Source organism: Lutra lutra, chromosome 4 (assembly GCF_902655055.1).
Source record: "Lutra lutra chromosome 4, mLutLut1.2, whole genome shotgun sequence".
NCBI lineage: Eukaryota > Metazoa > Chordata > Mammalia > Carnivora > Mustelidae > Lutra > Lutra lutra.
This window is the reverse complement of record NC_062281.1, coordinates 67,398,475-67,419,180: the sequence shown is the minus strand read 5'-3', so window position 1 is coordinate 67,419,180 and position 20,706 is coordinate 67,398,475. Positions and strand designations below refer to the sequence as shown.

Here is a 20,706-nt window from a genome sequence, read left to right as displayed (position 1 = left end):
TATCTATGAGGTCCATCTGGTCCAGTGTGTCATTCAAAGGTCTTGTTTCTTTGTTAATTTTCCGCTTAGTTGATCTGTCTGTTGCTGAGAGTGGAGTGTTAAGGTCTCCTACAATAAATGTATTATCAGTATATCTATTTTGGTTAACAGTTGGCTTATGTAGTTGGCTGCTCCCGTGTCAAAGGCATAGGTATTTACAGTTGTTAGATCTTCTTGTTGGATAGGCACTTTAAGAATGATATAGTATCCTTCTGTATCTCTGACTACAGTCTTTAGCTTAAAATCTAATTTGTCTGATATGAGAATTGCTACCTCATCTTTCTTTTGAGGTCCATTGGCATGAAAAATGGTTCTCCATCCCTTCACTTTCAGTCTGGATGCATCTTTAGGTTCCAAACAATTCTCTTGTAGTCAGCATATGGATGGATCATGTCCTTTTATATGGTCTGCAACTCTGTGCCATTTCATGAGAGCATTTAGGCCATTCACATTGAGAGTGACAATTGAAAGAAAGAATTTTATTGATGTCATGTTGCTTGTGAAGTCTTTGTTTCTAAAGATTGTCTCTGTAAATTGCTGTTCTATATCACTCTTGGGGTCTTTCTCCTTTTATAGAACCCTCCTTTAATATTTCTGGTAGGGCCAGCTTTGTGGTCACATACTCTTTGAGTTTCTGCCAGTCTTGGAAGCTCCTTGTTTGTCCATTCATTCTGAATGACAATCTTGCTGGATATAGTATCCTTATTAAAATGTCTATGCTGCCAAGAACAATCTATACTTTCAACGCCATCCTTGTCAAAATAACCATGGCATTATTCAAAGTGCTGTAACAAACAATCCTAAAATTTGTATGGCACCAGAAAAGACCCTTAATTGCCAAGGGAATGTTGAAAAAGAAAACAAAGCTGGGGCATCACATTGCCTTATTTCAAGCTATATTACAAAACTGTCATCACCAGGACAGCATGGTATTGGGACAAAAACAGATACATAGATTGGTGGAAATGAATAGAGAGCCCAGATATGGACCCTCAACTCTATGGTCAACTAATCTTTGACAAATCAGGAAAAAAAAAATCCAGTGGGAAAGAGACAGAATCTCTTCAATAAATGGTGCTGGGAAAATTGGATAGCCACATGCAGAAGAATGAAACTGGACCATTCTCTTATACCATACACAAAGATAAACTCTAAATGGATGAAAGACCTTAATGTGAGACCGGACTCCATCTAAATCCTAGAGGAGAACATAGGCAGTAACTTCTTCAGCATCAGCTGCAGCAACTTCTTTCAGGACATGTCTCCAAGGCAAGGGAAACAAAAGCGAAAGTGAACTTTTGGGACTTCATCAAGATAAAAAGCTTCTGCACAGCAAAGGAAACCTTCAGCAAAACAAAGAGGCAACCACAGAATGGGAGAAGATATTTGCAAATGACACTACAGACAAAGGGCTGATATCTAAGATCTATATAGAACTTCTCAAACTCAAACACCCAAAAAACAGATAAGTCAAAAAATGGGCAGAAGACATGAGCAGATACTTCTCCAAAGAAGACATACAAATAGCTAACAGACACATGAAAAAGTGTTCATCATCATTAGCCATCAGGAAAATTCAAATCAAAACCACATTGAGATACCACTTACACCAGTTAGAATGGCAAAAATCAACAAGGCAAGAAATAACAAATGTTGGAGAAGTTGTGGAGAAAGCTCTTACAGTTTTTGGTGGGAATGCAAATTGGTATAGCCACTATGGAAAACAGTGTGGAGGTTCCTCAAAAAGTTAAAAATAGAGCTACCCTGTGACAAAGCAACTGCACTACTGGGTATTTATCCGAAAGATGCGGATGTAGTGAAAAGAAGGGCCATATGCACCCTAATGTTCATAGCAACAGTGTCCACAGTAGCCAAAATGTGGATAGAGCCAAGATGCCCTTCACAGACGAGTGGATAAAGAAGGTGTGGTCCTTATACACAATGGAATATTTCATCACCATATTCTTTTTTGGGACTTACATGCTTCTTGTCCTCCCTGTAACCTAACTATTGCATCAACAAGGTTGGGACTGGAAGAGGTTATGCTAAGTGAAATAAGTCAAACAAAGTCAATTTTTATATGGCTTCAGTTTTTTGTGGAACATAAGGAATAGCATGGAGGACATTAGGAGAAGGGAGAAATAGAAGGGGAGACGAACCATGAAAGACTGTGGACTCCGGGAAACAAACGGAGGGTTTTAGAAGGAAGGGGGTTGGGAGGATGGGTGAATCTGATGGGTATCAAGGAGGGCACGGATTGTATGGAGCACTGCGTGTTTTATGCAAACATTGAATCATGGAACACTACATCAAAAACTAATGATGTACTGTAATGGTGACTAACATAACAAAAAATTTTTTTAAATCTACATATGTTTCTATGTATGTATATGTGTGTGTATAAAATTTACATATCAGAAGACAACCATTCAATTCTGAAAATGGACAAAAGACTTGGATAGCTGTTTTCAAGAGGGAAATCCAGGCATTGCAAAGGTGCTCAGCATCATTAGTTGTTAGGAAATACAGATTGAAAGTACATTGAGACACCATTGCACAGAAGTATAATGTCTAATATTTATAATACCAAGAGTGGGCAAGGCTGTGAATTAACTAGAACTCATTCATAGCTTGTAGGAATGGATAATGGTGCAGCTTTGAAAAACTGGCAATATCTACTAAACTCTGTGACCTTATCCAGTGACCCAAGAATTCCACTCCTAGGAAAATAGCCAAGAGAAATACACGTGTTCACCAAAGACATGTACAAGAATGTCAATGGAATTTTGTTCATAATAGTGCTTCCCCCACCCTCCCAAACAGCAGGGAGCAGCTCAAATATCTGTTAACTGTAGGATGGATTAAAAAAAATTGTGATGTATTCATACAATGAAAGGAGACACAAACTTAATGCTGTGCATATAGCTACATGGCTGAATCCCACAGAAGTAATATTGACTGAAAGAAGTAAAATATGAAAGATCACAAATTTAATGATTATTTTTATTTGAGATTCAAGAAGTGTTTCAGTGCATCCACATTAATAGAAGTCTGAATACTTGTAAGCTCTGGGAGGGAGTATTCATAGGGAAGGAGCATAAGTGTGCCTTGTGAGGTGGAAAGAAATCTGAGTTGTTACAATAGTGGATACTTTTGTGCAAATTCATTGAGCAATATACCTAAGATTGTGCTTTTTGGTATGTATATTCTTCCTCAATTTTTAAAAATTGGGCTTGTGGGACAAAGTTTTCTTTGCTTTCCACAGTAGGAAGTGCTTAAAATCAGTATTTTGGGATTTGCCAGAAAACTTTGATTTATTGATACCCTATACATTTGAGAAGAGAAACCATTAAAGATTTTTTTTTAAAAGATTTTATTTGAGAGAGCGCATAGGGAGGGGGGAGGGAGGAATGGCAGAGGAAAAGGGAGAAGCAGACTCCCTGCTGAGCCACAAGCCCAATGTGGGACCCAGTCCCAGGACCCTGGGATCATGAACTGAGCTGAAGGCAGATGCTTAACTGACTGAGCCACGGAGATGCCTCACCAATAAAGATAGTTTAAACCAAGAAGGATCCTGATGCTTGAAAGGTCAATAGAAATTAAAGTCCACTGTTCTTTCTGCTATTGCTTACTACCAGCTAACCTATATTGAGTATGTTCTGTGTGCCAGATGCTGTGCTATTTTTCTTCCTTCATTTAATCTGGAGTTGGAGTAAAGGCCATATTCTTTTTTGGGACTTACATGCTTCTTGTCCTCCCTGTAACCTAACACCTTTGAAATTCGCAGATCAGTCTCTTGTATTCACTTCTTACTGCAGTTATTCACAGAGTCAGAGCCATTCCTAATTCCTTCAATATTTAGTGCCTTTCAGTTTCTTGGCTTCTTCATGTTGTGATATTGTTTACCACTCTTCTCAGCCACTTGCTTAAATAGTTCTGTCTTCGACCTCTGTTACCAGTGACTGAATTACAGTTGCAAGTATTTTCTTTGATGACCACTTCTCGTTTTTTCAGCTGATTTTCTCTTGTATCCTGCCTCTGACAAGTATTCCAAATATTTGACATTACCAGGACTTAACCATCCATTGACTCTACTCCCTTGAAGGACCTACCCTTTCATTATTTCTTTCCTTATGCAGCCTAAATTCCATGGCCTATATTATCGGACTCCCTTGCACACCCTTAATTTTCTTGCCTCTGTTTCCCTTTATCTTATCCTTTTGCTGAATCTCATCTCTTGTTAAATTTGTCTCTGAGTCTCATGTGTGCTGCTATGTATGTAGCTGCAGTTGGGTGGTGAAAACCTACAACCAGGTACTTGTTTTTACTTTAAAGTACTGACTACTAACCTAAGGTGTGTTCTCACTGCTGTTGGTGGGTTTATTACATTTCACTAATCCATTGCTATCCTGTTCTACAAGACAGCTATTTTATTTTTTCTTCTCTCCTCAAACTCCATTCCCCATCCCCCTGTCCATGGTTTTACTTTATATTTCACTGCAAAATAGAAGCAATTAGAATTTACCCTTACCTCTGCCAGCCAACCCTCATCTGTACTATAGTCTGCCTTGTATTCTGTTACCATAGATTGTCATTGTTAGACCACCTCCTCTCCTTATATAGCATTCTGTCCCTTTTCACTGAAAATATCATCACTCCATCAGATTTCCTCATCTGAATCATAAATTATTTTTCCTCTTTTAGAACATTTATGTATTGCTATAATATCTCCTATTTTGTAAAATCCTTTATGTTCCTCCAGCTACTGTCAATTTCTAGGTTCTTCATTGTAGCAAAAGTTAGAGTTGTTTATGTTTATTTTTAATCTCCAATTCCTCTCACCTCAGTTTCTTAAGACTTTTCCAGTCAGGGTTACTTCTGTGCTGCTCACCCACAAACATCAAGGTCTATAGTAACCCTTATGTAACTACATTTAGTGAGCAGTGTACAGATCTTAAAATTTTCAACCTACCTGCTCCACTTAGCATCTTACTGCTTTCTTGAAGTATTTTCTTCACTTGGCTCCTGGTTTTCTTCCTATCTTACTAGTTCCTCTTTGTGCAGAACACTTGTAATAAAGCAGGCCTGGGACTGACTATCCTTAGAAAGTCCTGTCTGCAAGGCTGGCCCGTGGCTAATATCTTGAACTTAAGTAGTAAACAGTTTCCTGTACTGGTCTAAAACTTCCTCTAAATGATAAGGTCATTGTGCCTAAATAAAATTGTTATTTTATGACATGATGATCAAGTAGAACACCTGCTTTCCTTTTGGGGAATCTGGAATCTTGGTATATATGCTTGGCAGAGGATGTCTGTGTGACCAGCTCTGAATAAAAACCAGGGGCACTAATTCTCTAATGAGCTTTCTTAGTAGACAACACTTCACATTATGTTGTCACAAGTTGTGTCCTATGTGATTCCATTGGGGAAGAATTCTTGGAAGTTTGTACCTAGTTGCCTCTGGACTTTGTTGTGTGAGCCTTTTCCCTTTGCTAATTTTGCTTTGTATTCTTTCATAGTAATAAACTGTAATCATGAATATAATGCATTATGTAAGTCTTTCTAGTGAATCACTCAGCCTGGAGGTGGCTTGGAAGACTTCCAGCAGACTCCTTTTCAATATTTTTTTCTGGTTCCTTTTCAACTCCCTTACCTCTAAATTTGGGTACTTGAAGAATCCATCTTCTGTGACCACAGTCCCTATGTGTTTTTATCCATTTCTAGGCAATGTCCTTTAATCTTATATTAAAATATTATTGATCCGTATTTTAGGCTCTGAAATTTTCTCGATTTATTTTTCATGCTCTAAAGTAATTATTTTGGAAATCAAGCAAGATGATTACAGATTACTAAAGTAAGATAGAGATTTTACTCTTGTTACTAGAAATTTTGTGTGATTTTTAAAAATTCATTTTAAATACAATTATGCTTATGGAAATTTGAAAAAGAATTATAAAGAAAGCAATTACAGTGTTAAATTTAAAAATTATCAGAAAGGAAACAACAGAATTTTACATTGCAGAGAAACTCTGAGGTTTAGACTAAACTAGAAAATTACCATTAATGTAAAGATTTTGGGAAATAGACAACAGGAAATTGATTTTTTTTTCACTAATTTTTAGTTATATTTTAAATTATCATTCTGTTTTAGCATTGTAAATTTTAAAAAGATTGCATACTTTAGTTTTAAATAGTTTATTTACCCCATAACTGCTGTAGAAACTAGTACTTGTAATTGATACAGTTCTGAAGCATAATGTTAACTGTCTTAGAGTCACTGATGAACTTGGTAAAGTGACATCACTTCAAATGGCCCTAAGATGACACTGATGCTTTATTTGCCACTAAAACCATTATAAGACAACTGCTCTGAAAAAGTAAGTCTGACCATGTTTCTTAATTAAGTCAATTGAGATGCCATAGTTCATGCATAGTTTAAAAGGAGCAGAATACTTAAATTGTTCCATATGTTTGTTTTATTTCTCTGGCCTACCTCTAATGCCATAAAATATTGGTATTAGATGACAAAAATAACAGTTAAAAAGTTAGTATTTTCTTTTGACTAAACCTTAAACTTAATAAAATTTAACGTAGTTCAGAAGGCAATCAGTATGTATTCTTCCTTGTCTCTTAAGACAATTATTACAAATACTGTTTGTGGCAATAGTAAAAGGCAAAAATTCTTGATAAATGAAATTGAACTTAGTATAATAGTGATTTACAAATGAAAATCACATTTTAATTTCTAGTTTTCCACATAAATCCACCAAGCAGAATTGAAAACCTGTATTAAAAAACCACCTTAAATATATGACCTTTCAGAAAGCTGTAAATTACTGCTTCCCTGAGTAGGAAAGCCTGGAATGTTGAGATGTATCATCCTTGCAGCATTGTTTTCTTTTCCTCCTTGACACAGTAGAGTATCCATTGTGACTAGAGATAAGTACCTTTGTTTACTAGTTATTATGCTGCTTCTCTATGCAGACTGCCTAAAATCAGAAATGAATACTAAAAATTGTTTACTTTTTCCCTTTCTTTCATTCTTTCCTCTTATTTAATGATTCATTCATACATTCATTTATACATTTATTCAATAAACATTTCTTGGTTATAGGTTGTATACCAGGCATTATAAAATTGAGTAAATTTTGAATAAATGAAGGCCTTACCTTCATTGACCTTATGATTTAGTTCCACTTGTGATACTCCATTCTGAAAGTGTAAATCAAAGGTATTTCTCTCTTTAGGCTTAAATGTTATATCTTTAAAAATAAGGTTTAGATTCCTATGTGATGAAAGAATGCTTTTCTAGAATGATTTAAAAATTTAAGCATATGGGATACTTTAAATTCTTTTGGGAGACAGTTGGGAGCGTGAGTGAGAGGCATCCCTAAGGATGTCTACTTTACTCACTATTATCAGGATTATGTAGGCCAGAAGTGTTTATCAAGAGAATTCCATGATGTTCAAGGTGGAAAGTGGAATTTAGTATTCCATAAAAATCAACAGACATACATTTATATGTATACCCCTTGGGCTTTCTCCCCCTGAAATATTTCAGTGATGTAATAAAGCAGTTATATGACACTTTATGAAAAGTCCCATCATTTAGCTGCATTGTGAGGGACTAAGACACAAAAATGGTGATATCCATATTAGTTTATAAACTATGGTTTATTATTTAGTCTATGTTCTTTGGATTGCTAACTAATTAAGGAAAATATTTAGAAATGATAAAATTTTTTTATACTATGGTATTACATAGTAGGACTAAAACGGAGAGGAGCTTCAAAAATCTAAATAATCATCTGTTCTCTGTGCTTCTTGAAAGTATATAATTTGATTTTAACTGCTTTATTGAGATATAATTTACATATCATAAAGTTTCCCCACTGAAATTGTACGACTCTGGTTTTTTTCAGTATGTACAAGTTGTACAAGTAACGTACATGTTGTACGGACATCACTATTGTCATCACCCCAAAATGTAATTTTGATTTTTGAGCTCTATATATGGAAATGTGACTCAAAATTAAAGTTTTTCTTTCTTTACTTTTCTTTTCTTTTTTTTTTAAGATTTTATTTATTTATTTGACAGAGACACAACGAGAGAGGGAACACAGGCAGGGGGAGGGAGAGCAGAAGAAGCAGGCTTCCCCCTGAGCAGGGAGCCCAATGCGAGGCTCAATCCCAGGACCCGGGATCATGACCTGAGCCACGGTAGACACTTAACGACTGAGCCAACTAGGCGCCCTGAAAATTTAAGCTTTTCTTAAAAAATTAACATCCTTCCATGGAGTTTCTGTTTGGGATGATGAAAAAATTCTGGAAATGGCCTTAATTTTGTGTATGTGGTGATGTTTGCACAGCATTGTGAATATATTAATGCCACTTGATTGTATGCTTAAAAGCAGTTTAAATTTAAATTCTACATTATGTATATTTTACCACAATAAAAATTAATATCCATGTATATGAAATCAGAATTAGTGGTTTAACTTTAATAAAAGTTCTTGGAAATTTCAGCCTGAGCCATGCATAGTACTAATAATTTTTCCTTGAACATGTTATAACAAAGATACTCTTATAGTAAAAAAAAAAAAAATCACATTATTAATTTTCATGGACTGGAAAACAGACCTTAAAATTGTTGTAGGTATTTATCTTTATAGAAATTTCAGTAGAATTAAGTGAAGAAACAAAGGTAATCAGCTTTTCTTTAATTTTGTACTGTGTGAAAAAGCCAGATGCCAAACAATGCAGAATCATTTATCTAAAAGAAGAAGTAAATACACAGACACATGCACACACGATAATTTAAAAGTATCTGTTTATAGATGCATGAAGTCTCTGGAAGGAAATACAAGAAATGGTAATGTTGGATGTTTTGGGCAGGAGAACTGGGTGACTGGATTTCATGGGTGGGAGGGATATTTTCCATATGTGTGAATGCATGACCTGCCAAAACATTTTAAATAATTCATTATCCTGATCCCAGTCTCAGAATCAAACATGACTCTGTTCTTTTCTACTGTGCTTTGGTGACAGCAGATTATATTGAAATTGACATTGATTTGAAAATGAGCTATATTACCTGTTTTCTTTCTAGGAATTGATTATGGATTAAGTTTACCCCTTGGGGAAGATTATGAACGTAAGAAACATAAACTAAAAGAAGAATTGAGGCAGGATTACAGACGTTATCTTACTCAGGTAACATATTCTTTTAGTTTGCTGGATCTTGTGCTTCAGAATTCATCTGCTAAATCTGTTTTCCTAAGGTTTTAGTCAAAAGTGTTAATTTTTTAGGTTATCATTGGTATCTAATAGTAGGATATTATAGTGACAGTTAAGGGACATATATGACATTGGTAGAAAGTGGTGCTGAGAATTGGTGCCATGGAATATTCTTAATCTTTGCAGTGGAGTAGTTTTAATTTTAAATGAAACTATAACTTCTGGTTATCATGTTTTCTGTAGACTTATCATGGTTTTAAAAAGACCTGATCATGATTCCCTACTCCTGTACTCCCCACGACCATGTATTAAAATGATACACGGGATTCTAGTTGCCACTTATTTTCCTGTCAGCTAAGCTTTTAAAAACTTCATTTAACATATTTATTTAGCTTCCAAAGTCTTTATGATTTAATCTATTTACTTAGTGGAACCCTTGTTTTAAGTATGGTTGATTAAATTATGTAATTGCTAAACTAAAGAGTTCTTCCAAGTTTTGAAATGCAATTTAATTTTTAGCTTATCACATTATTTTAAACAATTATGTTTCTAGTCATCCCAGGATACTCTATAGTTTTTTTTTTTTTAATACTTAATAATGTTTGTTCCAAGTGTATAATTATTTATTCTGATTTGCACATGGAGAGAAAGAACTTTGAATACATTTTATCAATGGTTTGTTTCCTTTGACTTTAGGGTATTACACAAGCAAAAAGAAAGGTAGGGTTGCCTGCAACCTTTATATTTCTTTATTTTTTTTAGATCTAGTAGCTTGTAATTATTTTCATTTATGACATTGCTTTGAAACTAAAAAGAAAAATAACTTCATTTGTGATTTCGAGACTTTTGAATGATAACATTTTGTATCCTTGCTTTTACCAAGATGGCAGTCTGTATTTTGTAATTTTTCATTGATACAATCAAGCATTCTTTTTGATTCCTGCTTTGCATTTATTTTTGTTGCTTTCTTGTGCATCTTTTAGAAAGATTTTACAGCTATTATAAGCCCATTTGTTTTCAGCATGCCAGTTTTTTTCTTCAAATTAGGCTCACATTAAGGTTAATAAAATAATAGATACTCAGGATATTCTAAGATTTTTTTGTAACTCTGTGTTGTCAAGATTTGGATTACTCAGTATTTTTGCACCCAAAACCATAGATTGTGTTTGTAAATTTATATTGGAAAATAAAAACACTGTAGTTTTACAGAACTTTTTAAAATTGAATCTCACACATTCATTCATCATTCAGCCAACACTTTTAAGCACTTATGAAGAAGAATCTCTCTTCAAGGTGTCTTAGAATCTGGTCGTAGAGACAACATTCATACAGGTTAGAAACTGTAACTAGGAAGAAGGTTATAATGATCAGGAAAGATCTCAAGGTGTTATTTTGTGAGACATTGTAGGATAGGTAGGATTTGGATATTCTAGAGGGCAAATCAAGGAGAGGAAGCTTTTCAGATAGAGAATATACAATGAAGGACTTGGATGGTAGGCTTTAGCTTTGTATGAATAAGGCACATGTGATTTAACAGTCTGAATAGGTTAGAGTAGATTCTTTTTGAGGGTAGTAAAAAATCATAATGTAGGTAGATAGGATAGAATAGATTAGATTTTTTAAAAAGGAATTTTATTTATTAATTATTTTTATTATGTATTTATTTACTTATTTAATTTTTAAGTAGGCTCCATGCCCAACATGGAGCTTCAACTCATGACCCTGAGATTTGGAGTTGCATGCTCTATAGAATGAGACAGCCCAGCACTCCTAGATTAGATTTTTAATTTGGTATGTGTGAAAAATTATACCTCTATAAGCAGCCTGTGAAGACTTTGATAACTCTTTCAGGACTGTTAGTACTGCATATTAGAGATTCTTATCTTACTGTTTATTTTAAATTACTGCTACAGATTTTTAACTTCTGCTTCCACTAATTTTTAGTTTGCTCTTCATACTACTTTCCATAATGATCCTGTCCCTTACCAATTTAAATACTTCAGTGTCTCCTCACAGACCTTAAGGATAAAAATGCATACTCCTTAGCATGGCATGTGAAGTCTTTGATGTTCTAGCCCACCTTCCTGGCCTTGTACCTCAATATTCTCCCCATCTCCTACTGTTCCTTATTGGGTTGGGTTTTCCTCTGTTACCTTTTTCACTTGTGGATATTATATTTCCTCATAGAAGATCTTAAAAAAGAATGGTGGTAGGAGGCACAGGAAGAAATTGCCTTTATGAAAGAGAAAAAGATCAAGGAATAGAGATCTTTAAATTCAAATGGATATGAAGGAGTTTTTGGTGTTGGGATATCAAGAATATGGTTGTGATAGAGGAGCAGTTGTCCCTTAATATGTAAGAGAAAAATTTTGGTTGACGTCTGAGAAAGTGGGCATGGAAAGGAAAGCATGGAAAAAGGAAAATTAGGAGAAAGGAAAAAGGAAAATCCAAATAGGATTTGGGTAGATGGCTGCAGTGGTTTTCTTGACCCCTAGGAAGTCCTGTTCTTTCTAGATTTTTTCCTGTGGCTTTCTGACTTTTGGATTGCATGGATATTTCAATTAAAAAAATTTAAGTCCTTAGATTTTGCCAAGAAGAAACATTAAACAACTGCCATCTTCTTTTCAGTTTTTAAAATAGAAGACACTTGACCATTTAAAAGTGTAGGGAAAGCATATTCACAGAAGAACAATTTTTAAATTGAATTAGTAAATATATATATTTATAGCCCAGAGTTTTCTCCTGAACCTCACACTTTTCCATTTGGCTACCTGTCTTAGAAATCTAATGGGTATCTCATGTTGAGCATGTCCAAAAGGGAACTCTAGATTTCTATTTTTCCCACTCCACCCATCTAACATACCATACTCTTCATTATGTTTATTATTTCTTGTCAGTTTCCTGTGCTTGAATATAAGCTTCAGGGAGGCAGGGGTCTTTGTTTTCTTCACTGATGAATCTCAGACATATCAAACATTTTGGGGCAGTCGGCAGTCGGCAGTCAGTATTTGAGTGAATGAGAATATGTCTAAAATTTAGCTTTTAAAATAACTCACTCTACTGTCCTTATTATTATTATTATTTTTTCATTTATTGGACATTTCAAACATCATTCTGGGCCTGTATTGGGAGTGTGAATTGCCCAGCGAAGGAGTGAGGATGCTGTCTCTCTGTCTTCCCAGGGTTGGAACTCTGAATATGTTTTTTTGTACATGTGTAACTCTACAAAATGGCTAGGTTAATGGTGTACTTTTTATGTAAGAGCTAAACTGACTCAGGGATCTAGTCAGATATCCTGTTTTTTCCCTTGACAAATAAGTTTAGAGTTCTAAACAACGAGCTTTCAAATTAGCTTTTGTAGCATAACTTATTTGTAAATTCAGATTCAATGAAATCTTATATTTTTATTTTTTAAAAAGATTTACTTACTTATTTTAGAGAGAGAAAGCACTAGTGTGAAGGGCAGAGGGAGAGAGAGAAAGAATCTCCAGCTGACTCCACTGAGCGTAGACTCCAGCACAGGGCTTGAGATCACAACACTGAGATAATGACCTATGGGCACTTAACCGACAGCGCCATCCAGACATCCCTCAATGAAACCTTATTAATCATTTAGTTATACTAATCACTCTGCTCCCAAATGCTTTGAATGTAATTATATTGTAGCAGTTGGTACATTATATTGTAGTTATTTGTTTACATGTTTGTTTCCTCAGCTGAACTGTAAATTTCTTACATAGAGAGGATATAGTCTTATTTTTGTCTCCTTACCACCAAAAAAAGTAACTGGAAAGTTTAAGGTAGTCAATAATTCATTATTTAATGAATAAATAAAAGGCATGGGACTATACAGGTTAACAAATATCAATTCATTTAATCCTCATAACCTAATGATTTAGATGGCATTATCCCTTCCTTAAAAACAAAGAAGTTGAGTCAGAGATGTTAAATAATTTCCAGATTATATGACTACCAAGCAGTACCAGAAGTTGGGGATCATATATATTTTTTACTCATCCTTGTGTTTGCTTTATAGTATTCAAAAATATTTTACATTTTTAATCCTCTTTGAACCTTATACCAGCTTTGATAGGTAGGCAAAGCAGATAACATTTTCATTTTATGTAAGAAGACTGAGGGAAGTTAAGCAACTTTGCTCATTGTTCTAGAACTGAGAAGTGTTGGGACTAGTCCTGGAGCCCAGGTCTTTTGACTCCTAGTCTGATGCTCTGTCTACTACACTGCATTATCTAAATCTTTAATGAACAAGGATGGACATACATATACGGAAACAGTGTTCATCGTTTATATCTTTAGGCATTTGAGTGGCTATCCCCTCATAAATTATCAGAGGAAAATTAGTAAAAAACATTATTGCAGCATGTATGCAGATCTTGGTGAGGAAGTTTAAATTTGCCTCAAATTTGCCGAAGACTAGTAGAGCACTGATAATGAAGAATATGTGCTTAGAAAAGAAATATAAATTGGGAAAGAGTTTCCCTTTTCCCATGCTTTTTAATCATCTGGAATATATATGTTGTAAATGAAAATTAAGACCTGATTCTCCTCTTCAGGGACTTTTTGATTGGAAGAAAGTTCTGTGTTCCAATTACTTTTGTGCTTTCTGTCTTCATCTCCATTTCATTCTTTTGCTCCGCATAATGTATAGTTTAGAAAATAGAATGTAAAGACACATTTATGAAACATAAAGGCAATTAGGTAATATATTTTTTTAATGTGTATATATACAGAAAAACTTTCTGTCCACGAGTGAAACAGATCCATCTACTCTGGGAGTTTCTCTTCCTATTGGTGAGAGGCTATCTGCCAAGGTAGGTGGATAGGAGTACTTATTGTGGGTAATAATTTTGTGAGGTATCAAAATAGTTAACGTACTCCTGACTGAAATGCAAGCAGAAGATTATATCATTTCCCATTCTTGAATATATGTCTTTTTAAAGAAATCTGTGGGGTCTCTAGTTGTGCTGTTTTTAAAAGAACTTTTGAATATAATAACATTTATGATGATGTGATATATCTTTCATATGTGAATTAATTGAATATTTAGAATTTATGTTTTTCAGCATTGGTTTCTGAGCTATAAAGTTCATGCTGTGTGTCACAGTTACCAGTGAGATGAGTGAATGAGAGTATACTGAGCTTTGATGTAGGGTGTGGTCTGGAGCTATTTGAATGTGTTTTTTTTTCACTCTACAAATACATGTACTTACTCTTTAGAGGTGAAAGAGATAAAACACTGCATACCCCTTGTAGGGACTGAATTTCCAAGCCAGATCACTGATCATAACATAGTACATAAGACAGACAGGTAATGTTTCAAAAGATGACCTAGGTAATCTTTAATTTCTTTTTTTTAGATTGTGCTGTTTCAATGACAAAGGAGATATGAAGGCTTAAAAACATTTCCTAATATGTGTTTTAACAGAATATTTATATTATAGTGTCTGTGATAATTTTACCTTTTTATGTTTTTATATAATCAAACTTCCTGATATTTAGGAAAGAAATGAATAACACTAGGTCTTTTGAGAGTGGGGTGGGGGAATAGAGGCAGGAGATGTCTCTGAAAAAGAAAGAAGGTAACCTGGTCAAATCTTGGTAACATGATAATGACAGGTCTCCTGGCAAACACAGTCATGTAGTTACTAGTGGGAAAGATTTATTTATGAATGCTTTTAGTTGAAGCAGCTCCCTTCTGTTAAAGGTCTTCTCTATTAACCTGGACCTAAGCGTGTAGTAATGCTTATTTTAATGTGGCAAGAAAGCATTGGGGAATTGGGGAATTGCATTGATTGTTTCAGACCTCTTCCTGCCTCTCTTGTGCCTTGCAACTACTTCTATCCGTGAAATTATTAATAAAGCTTGATTCTGGGTAAGATCTCTTATTTTGTATGAGTTTGAACATAAAGGTACTTTTTTAAAGGTACTTTGAGGAGTTTTAACATTACCTTTTCGTTTTTATTTTAAGGAAAGGTTGAAACTTGAACGCAATAAAGAATACAATCAATTTCTCAGGGGTAAAGAAGAATCTACGGACAAGTTCAGACAGGTAGAAAAGATTAGTACTGAGGTAGGTTTTGCTTTTAAAGTAATACCAGAGGTTGAACATTTTGTACTTACTTGAAAAAATATATATTTTTAAAGATTGTATTTATTTATTTGACAGACAGAGATCACAAGTAGGCAGAGAGGTAGGCAGAGAGGGAGAGAGGAGGAAGCAGGCTCCCTGCTGAGCAGAGAGCCCGATGTGGGGCTCGATCCCAGGACCCTGAGATCATGACTCGAGCTGAAGGCTGAGGCTTTAACCCACTGAGCCACCCAGGTGCCCTGAAAAATTTTTTTTTTTTTTAAGATTTTTATTTATTTGACAGATCACAAGTAGGCAGAGAGGCAGGCAGAGGGAGAGAGGAGGAAGAGGCAGGCTCCCTGCCGAGCAGAGAGCCCGATGTGAGGCTCGATCCCAGGACCCTGGGATCATGACCTGAGCCGAAGGCAGCGGCTTTAACCACTGAGCCACCCAGGCGCCCCTGAAAATATTTTTGTATGTTGAAAATTTCACTTGGTTTTTATGTAAATATTTTAAAGATTAAGCCAAATTTAACTAAACACAGGGCATTTTAATATTTATTTTTATTAATGGTTTTATTGCATATTGAAGAACTTACCCTACTTTTTACTTCATGGGTGTGATTTAATTTTTGAGATTGGCTTTAAGTGATGTTTAGTTTTTACTTTTTATTTAAAAAAATTTCTTTTTTTAAGAGAGTGCCAGCAGGCAGGGGAGGGGGCCAGGGAAGAGGAGAGGGAGAGTGAGAATCTTAGGCAGACTCCATGCTCAGCATGGATGGAGCCTGGCACGGAGCTCTGTCTAATGACCCTGAGATCTTGACCTGAACCAAAATCGAGAGTTGGACATTAAGGTACTGAGCCACCCAGGTGCCCCTAATTTTTACTGTTGTTTTTTTTTTTTTAAAGATTATATTTATTTATTTGACAGAGATCACAAGTAGGCAGAGAGGCAGGCAGAGAGAGAGGGAGAAGCAGGCTCCCTGCCGAGCAGAGAACCGGATGTGGGGCTCGATCCCAGGACCCTGGGATCATGACCTGAGACAAAGGCAGAGGCTTTAACCCACTGAGCCACCCAGGTGCCCCCTAATTTTTACTTTTAAGTGATTTTTAAATGCTGACAATTTCTAGTTACATATTTTTTTCCAAATTTAAGAATGGTTGATATTAGTAGGGCCAAAAATTGACCATTTCTATATTGTTTGTATTAAGAATTTAATTTGAAATATTTTGAAGCAGTATTACCTGCCAAAAAAATTCGTATCTTTTGGGATAGGAATTTGCATTTAGTTATCCTCTCTTTTTGTAGCCAATTACCCGTATCACTGTTGCTTGTTATATTTTATTTATTAGGTTTTAAAGGATAACATTTCCTTGAAGTTTTTTTTTTTCTAAAGATAAGTTATTTCTTTTGGGTGATTAGGCCTTGGAGTTCAAATGAGAAATAGACTAAGCATCCTATGAGGGTGTAACATAAGAAATAGCATTGCAGGGATGCCTGGGTGGCTCAGTTGGTTAAGCCGCTGCCTTCGGCTCAGGTCATGATCCCAGGACCCTGGGATTGAGTCCCACATCGGGCTCCTTGCTCGTCAGGGAGCCTGCTTCTCTCTGCCTCTGTCTGCCACTCTGCCTGCTCGTGCATTCTCTCTCTCTCTCTCTGACAAATAAATAAATAAAATCTTAAAAAAAAAAAAAAGAAATAGCATTGCATTAAGATCTGTTTTTTGTTTTCTTTTTTAATTGACCAGCACAAGAATCAAAGAAATAAAAAACCTATTAGTCAGGTTAAGCCTGATTTACCCTCACAAATACAAACATCTTGTGAAAATTCAGAGGGTCCTAGAAGAAATGTCTTATTAACTCCTTCGGAGGCATATGAAGAGCTTCTAAACAAAAGAAGACTAGAGGAGGACAGATACCGACAACTAGATGATGAAATTGAATTAAGGAATAGAAGACTCATTAAAAAAACTAATGAAGAAGTGGACATTTCCAATAAAAAACCTCAAAGGTTTGCCAGCAAAGCTGACATTCCAGATAGAAGATTTCACAGGTTTAATGAGGATCGTGTTTTTGATAGAGAGTATTATAGACCTGATCAAGATCCTGAAGTAAGTGAAGAAATGGATGAGAGGTTTAGATATGAAAGTGATTTTGATAGAAGACTTTTGAGAGTGTATACAAATGACAGGTATTTACTTCATTTTTATTTTCTTTCTTTGCTTAGTATTAATGTTACTTTCTATGATTATGTTATGGAGAAGCAGTTTCATTTATCTACATACTTGGTTAATTCTAAGATGCTATCAGTTTGAAGTTATAGGATTATTTTCTATGTGCCACTGAAAGAACAAATAGAACCCCCCAAGATGGGGGGAAAAGGGACCCTGTAATAAAGCTGGGACACTTAAAGGCTACAACCTTCATGTAAAATTAAACGGGAAATAAATTTTTTCACAGAAGGGGACAGAAAGGAAGCGTCCATGTTTCAACCTTGGCACTGAATGGAGGGATTAAAAAAATAGAACAAAATCCCTCTCTGAGGTTATGAACTGTAAGTCAGTACTGATTCAGGTTTGCAGTCTGAATTCATGTTGCCAGTATTGTTTAAAAAACCTTGAGGCAAGAATTCAGGGTTGTTTCAGATTCCTATTGCCCCTATGTGAATGACAGGAGAAACAAGAATTCTTTGCAATAACTTGAAAAACTTTAAAACCAGGTTGATGGCAATCCCAGTTACAGATGTTAAAATGTAGATTAAAAGGACAGTTTAAACGAGATGAAATATAGTTTATTCCTTTAATGTTCCTGTGCTCTCAGTACTTCTATCAATATACTTTACTCTTTTTAAGTCACTTATTAAACACTTACTTAAGTGAAATGGTATCAGATTTTTACTATCAGATTTTCAGATGCCTTTCAGTTCTTTGGGGTGATTTTTTTGGGGACACTACTTATAATTTCTTAACTGCTACAAGTGGTATTTTGTTTTATTAAGTTACTTATCTTAATACTTAAAATTTGCTCTATTTTCATAAACTTTTGGAGATAGAAATATGGCAGGGTTCCATATTTGTCAGTAACATGTTAACTTGAAAGGGTGAAATCTAAATTTTAAAGAGTTTATGGGACCTGTTTTCTTAGTCCAAATAGGTTACCATTTAAATATTTTAGAACATTTCTGAGACATAATGTTGTGCATTGAGCATTCTAGTTATTAATAATAATACAAAATCTTTACACTTCGTTGTCTTCTGCTCTTCATTCTGTAGCTATTACAGCCTGGTCACCCAGTCTTTTTAGTAATAAGTGATGTGAGTGATAGACTATAATTTTGCAATGCTACTTGTCATTTCTATCTGATTTGAATCTAATTGTACTTCACAAAACAGTCTAAATCCTACAGTGTTTTATATTTGAAAATATTTATGCCCGAAGGTAGTCACAGGCTGCCTAAACTAAAAGAGCTCTCAATTGGGGAACTGCAGGTAGTTCTTGGACTCTTGGTTTTGCTTTCTTTGTACATGAAAACATTTTTTTCTTTATGGTGTCTGTTTATCTTTAAAATGTAATGTAATGCTATCTTTTAAGTTTGGAATTTCAAGAAACTTATTATGATTGCTTTTAAAATATGTTTAATCTATTATTTTTATAATTATATTCTGCAGTAACTTTATACTGGAACAAATGAATTTCAGCCTAATTATCTGAGAACTATCTTTTTTTTTAATATATTCCACAGTTAAAAGGACCTCTTTTTATATAATCTTCTCCAAGTAGTATTTTAAGAATAGATTAAACATGAGAATGAGTGAGAATAATTCCTGTTACATGTTTTACAATGTTTAGAAATATTTCTTCAAATTTAAATCATTATTATGTAATACTTCCATTTTGGTAATGCATAAACTTATATCTCTTGATGTAGGGTTTTTCACATATGTCTCTAAGGTATGAGGTTAAAATTGAATTTCTGTATTGCAGATTTGTAGATTCCTTAATTCCAGCAAAAAAAACCCCAAATTCACTAATGTAATTAAGTAGTTTTTATTTAGGAGGCAGAGTAGTAGATCGGAAAAATGACTTTACTTATTAGTAAAATTTTTGACTCTACAGAAATGTGTAACTGCATTTGGCCTCTTGCGCTAACGATTTATTCTTTAAAAAAATATTTTTTAAGTATAGTTGATATGCAGTGTTATATTAGTTTTAGGTGCACACATAGGGATTTGTCAGTTTTATACATTATGAGGTGTTCACCACAATATATATAGTTACCATCTCTAACCATACAACATTATTATAATAATACTCTCTGCATTCCCTATGTTGTATTTTTCATCTCTGTGACTGACTTACTTTTTACTACAGGTTTATATCTCTTAATCCCTGTCACCTATTTAGCCCTTTCCACCCATGCCCCTACCCTCTGGCAACAAGAGTGTTGTCTGTACTTAATGAGTCTGTTTCTGTTTTTTGTTGTTTGTTTGCTCATTTGTTTTATTTTTTAGATTTCACATATACCTGACTGACTTATTTTCACTTGGCATAGTACCCCCTAGGTCCATCCATGTTGTTGAAAATGGCAAGATCTTATTCTTTTTTATGGCTAATACTCCATTTTATAGCTATACCACATCTTCTTTTATCCATTCATTTATGGATGGACACTTGGGTTGCTTGGCTATTGTAAGTTATGTTGCATTAAACATAGAGGTGCAGCTATCTTTTCAAATTAGGGTTTTCATTTACTTTGATTAAATACACAGTAGTGGAATTACTGGATCAAATAGTGTATCTATTTTTATTATTTTGAGCCATCTCCATACTGTTTTCCATAGTGGCTGCACCAGTTTACATTCCCACTACATTGTACAGTAATCCCTTTTCTCCACATCCTAACTAGCACTTACTACTACTTGTCTTTTTGATACTAGCCATTCTCAGTGGTGCGATGTGATATCTATCTCATAGTGGTTTTCATTTGCATTTCCTTGATGGTTAGTGATATTGAGCATCTTTTCATATGTCTGTTGGCCATTTGTATGTCTCTTTCAAAAAACTGACTACTCAGGTCCTCTACTTGTTTCCTAATCAGATTATCTGCTTTTGGGTTTGAATTGTATGAGTTCTTCATATGTTTTGGAAATTAACCCCTTGTAGGATGAATCATTTGCAGATATCTCCAATAGATTGCTTTTTATTTTGTTGATACAGGTTTCCTTTTTGTACAAAAGGATTTTATTTCGGTTTGGTCCTGATAGGTTTTTTTTTGTTTTTGTTTTTTGTTTGTTTGTTTGTTTGTTTTTGCTTTTGTTTCCCTTACCTTAGGAGACATATCCAT

At 34.7% G+C, this 20,706-nt stretch overlaps 1 protein-coding gene across 15 annotated transcripts in view; it reads left to right on the top strand.

The window, feature by feature from the left end:
* The window catches only part of CSPP1 (centrosome and spindle pole associated protein 1), a 281,804-nt gene that overhangs the window by 157,933 nt on the left and 103,165 nt on the right, over nucleotides 1-20,706 (top strand). For 8 of the 15 annotated variants that reach the window (XM_047725298.1, XM_047725309.1, XM_047725308.1 and 5 more), the window contains 5 exons: nucleotides 9,148-9,251; nucleotides 9,972-9,995; nucleotides 14,027-14,107; nucleotides 15,265-15,366; nucleotides 17,111-17,553. In XM_047725298.1, coding sequence (XP_047581254.1) covers nucleotides 9,148-9,251; nucleotides 9,972-9,995; nucleotides 14,027-14,107; nucleotides 15,265-15,366; nucleotides 17,111-17,553 — 754 coding nt within the window. The remainder of the gene's footprint in view (nucleotides 1-9,147; nucleotides 9,252-9,971; nucleotides 9,996-14,026; nucleotides 14,108-15,264; nucleotides 15,367-17,110; nucleotides 17,554-20,706) is intronic. The other 7 variants (XM_047725310.1, XM_047725301.1, XM_047725296.1 and 4 more) reach the window with 2 other exon arrangements.